The 4085-nt window shown below is 37.5% G+C and overlaps 1 protein-coding gene across 1 annotated transcript; it reads right to left on the bottom strand.

The window, feature by feature from the left end:
- Positions 1–260: 260 nt before the first annotated feature.
- Positions 261–3750, bottom strand: LOC141401504 (uncharacterized). The gene has a single exon (XM_073981794.1). It carries the CDS (start codon positions 3293–3295, stop codon positions 1082–1084), a length of 2214 nt encoding a protein of 737 aa, XP_073837895.1. The 5' UTR covers positions 3296–3750; the 3' UTR covers positions 261–1081.
- Between the last annotated feature and the right edge of the window lie 335 nt (positions 3751–4085).

Below are 4085 nucleotides of genomic sequence, written 5' to 3'. Positions count from 1 at the left end.
ATTGCCTGTGATTTACATTTCATTTTGCAGGTTCTTCAGTAAATAACTCAGTGTCTTTTATACCAATAATGTCATTGTTGTCTCATATTTTTCCAAAATATTTAGAATTTTTTCTTCATAATTTCTTCCAAAGGAAATATTTCCCGTTCCCTTCGACATATTCTTAATCCCAATGTTGTACCTTCCCTTTTTAACGTCTTTCCTCCCTCCAAACCATTTGTTTCCCATTTAGATATTTTAATTGATAACACACAAGAAAATTTATATTTTTAATAAAATTTGTTTTATTTATTTTCTTTTAAGTATTTTTGTCTTTGTTCTGTTTGTTTTATATTTCTAACTAAAAAAAATATACAAAAATTATCTTTTTTTATAAAAAGAACTAAAAATAAGAAAACAATTACTAACATTAATTTTTTTTAATAAATACATTTACAGTTCTTTGAATTTCTGGTTTTTTATTTTAAAAGTTAAACATTTATGTTATACTATAAATAATACAAGTTAAACTTAAAATTATAAAAATGACTTCAGTGCTGGGATTTTTTATACATGATTTTTTACAACAGAATGAAAATTAAGGAAAAAGTACAAATAAGGAAAACAATTTTACAGCTGAATCTTAAAGAGATCATTCCTTAAATGAAGATGCAGTGAAATATTTACAATGATTCCCTTATTGGAGTTTTTGTTTTTGTGTTAATGATTTACACATACGAAAAATGTATGTTTGTAATGTGTGATTTAGCCTAATTTTTGTTTAACTAAAAAATATTTCTTAGAAAACTAAATGTCTTTGTTCGGTTTGTTTGCCTTAGTTTAAAATAAAATTAAATTGGTTCTGTACAGTGTTTTTTGAGGGGGCGGGTGGGGGTTTTTGTAGTGTTAAGTCCTTGTTAGCTTGTTACACGATAGTCTGGCATCACAGTTGACCACTTTGAAATGTATTTCGTTTTTAAGCCCAAATGCTTAAATTTTGGCGATGATACGATAGTGCTGTTGCTGAGTTGGGCACATTCTCCGGAGCTCTTTGATAACCCTGACCGGGCCTTTTCAAACTTCCCGAGTTATTGTCCCACAATCAGTGCTGGTAACGCATTGTTTGGGACTGATTGCCGGTTTGGGCATGGCCATTTGACTGGCTGTGTTTTGAACCATGATTGAAGGAACGACGACCGGTGGTGCTGACACTTAACATTTGAGGAGGGTTGCGTAGGGGCAATGCTGGTGGTACTGGTGGTGGTGTGGGGGTTTGGACTCTTTGGCTGTTACCTTGTTCCAAGGGCATGGAGTAATGGGTGTTGCTGTAAATGTAATTGGGATCCATTTCTACAGTGCTGGCCGTTGAATTGGAATAGTCTTGAGAGGTACCATAGTGCATGGGCTGTTGATGATAGTTAATGTTCTGTTCTTGATTGGAGCTGGAGTGGATAATTGGCAAGTCGGCATAGGAATAACATGAATCACCTACAGCAGCAGTTTGTTGGAACAAATTGGGTTTGGTGTAGTGATTTAATTTTTGCATGGCTGCGGCATTGTTGGAATTGTTCTTAATGTGGACCACAAAGGAATCGGCATCATCAACGTTGGCATTGGTTTGTGTTTTACCTGATTTCTTGTCGTTCAAAATTGTACCAGTTGGAACTTGCAATTGTTGGAAATTTTTTTGTTCGGCACCGTTCATTTGCACTGGGCACATTGGTCCATAGTGAGCAGGTCCCATGTTGTGGGGAGTATAGGTATTGGGAAATGTGGAGTGGATGCCCAAGCTGCAGGGATGATGTTGATGGCGGGTCATGTAGTCTTCATCACAGAAGGTTTTTTGATATTCACGTTCCTTGTTACCCAAAGCAGAGTTGCCAAAGATACCACCCTTCAAGTAGTCACGGATCTTTCTGCGGCAGCGGTATACAATCAAAACCAAGGTGGTAATGGTGGCAGCAGTACCAACAAGGAGAGCACCAATCAAGGCTTGTTTACGGGGATCGGTGTGGGAGCAACCCATTAAAGCTAGGTTCAAGTTCTTCAATTCTTCACCTCTTAGACTCTCGGGGAATTCACACAAGACCTCACTGACATTATCACCGGTGTTGTTTTTGTTAATCAATACATTTCTCAACCACATAACACGGCAGTCACAGGCAATGGGATTTTCGGACAAGTCCAAGGTGGACAAATCTTGCCATGGGAAAAGACCTTCAGCCAAGGTGGTCAAACCATTTGCTTTCAAGTTGACGTATCTCAAGTGGGGCAATCCGCTAAGAGCACCTTCTTGGATTTCATTCAACATTTTGTTGGAGGCCAAATTCAAATATTCCAAATTGGTGTTGCTGGCAAAGGCACCTGTCATGACACGTTTCAAACGCAATGCTCCAGTGATTTCCAAACGTTTCAATTGTTTCAAACCTACAAAGGCTCCCTCGAGAATGGCTTCGAAATCATTTTGTCCCAAGAACAGTTCTTCCAAACGACCCAATTGGCTTAGGCTGTTGGTGGGTACACGAGTCAAACGATTGTCGGACAAATCCAAAATACGCAAAGATTCCAAACCCAAGAAAGAATCATGGGAAATGTTGCGCAAACCAGCACCTTTCAAATTCAAGCGAGTCAAACCTTTCAAATCTTGGAATGCAGCTGGAGGCACAGCCATCAAGGCATTGGTGCCCAAAAACAATTCAGCCAAAGATGGCATGGCTTGGAAGTGAACGGGATCTGGCACTGAGGTCAAGGCATTGTCATCCAAATACAAAATACGCAATTGAGTCAAACCATCGAATGCCTTGGGATCAATGTAGCCAATGCGATTTTCACCCAAATTCAATTCTTCAATTTTGGCCAATGGGGCAAATGTACCCTGATGCAACTCCGAGATAAGATTGCCCCTCAAATTCAAAACGGTAACGGCCGACAAACCAATCAAAGTCTTGTTGCTGATTTGGCCAATTTTGTTGTATTGCAAATGAACCTCTTGCAATTTACGTTGATAGGCAAAGGTGCGTTGAGGTATGTTCATCAAATGATTTGAGGACAAATCCAAAAATGTCAATTCAGCATAGAATTGAATGGATGAGTCGATGGTCTTGATTTTATTGTTCTTGATGACCAAACGTTGTATGGAGGGATTCAAGGCAATTGGCAACACATCCAATTGTCCTTCACCGCATTGGACAATTAGGGTGTTGTCATCACATTGGCAGCCAGCTGGACAATTGGCCAGACCCGATGTTGTGGAGGCAACCATCAGCAATACCAGGCAGGTAAGAGTTAATATGGTTTCCAAATTTTTGGTTGACATGTTGTGGCGTTTTTTTGTTAATTTTTTGAATTCGAAAATTTATGAAATTTGAATTGATGAAATAATGATTTTTGGTTTTTATTCGTTTTTGGTGGGTTAAACTTCCATATTCACTTTAGGAAATTTATTTCCAAATTTTTAATTTTGAAAATTAAAATTTTTCTGCACTTCACTTAATTTTTGTTTTTCATACAAAGTATAGTTTTTTTTTTAATTTATTTTCTTATGTGAATTGTTTTTAAGCCGTGAGCGATAATCCAAGTGCTCGCTTTGATCACGGTCTTATAGTTTGTTTATATTTTTGGTCTTTACGTAAATTCGATTTTGTGTGTCTTTTACGTGAAATTATAAAATTTCGTTTTATATTCTAAGTTTTTTTTTTCTTAGTTTACATTACACGTTTGTAACTTTTCTTCTTTTGAAAGTATACAACCGTACACGACGAAGCAACGAACTACACTGATTTTCTGTTGCAACTTAGTTTCTTACAATACCTCGGTTTGCCAGTCCGACTATTGAAAATCAAAAGAGCGTAACTAATGCCAACAAAGAGATAAAATACCCACAAATGTCTGCATATGTAACAAACAGAGAGAGTAAAACAATAAAACAATGAGCGGGCCAAACAGCAGAGAGGTGTGACAAAGAGAGTGAGTAGCTGAAAAAATACAGATTGGTATGGAAAACAGGTTTTCTCACAGAACGCACAAAAGAAGGGTAAGCCAGATATGAGAGCGTGAAAGAGAGAAGTAGAGTAATTGCAGGAGAGTAAAAAGGTGAGAGCGAGTTT

Source organism: Musca autumnalis, unplaced genomic scaffold, assembly GCF_047663935.1.
Source record: "Musca autumnalis isolate F117 unplaced genomic scaffold, ASM4766393v1 scaffold_4, whole genome shotgun sequence".
Classification (NCBI taxonomy): Eukaryota; Metazoa; Arthropoda; class Insecta; order Diptera; family Muscidae; genus Musca; species Musca autumnalis.
Note: the sequence above shows the minus strand (reverse complement) of the source record. Positions and strands in the feature narration are given on the sequence as shown.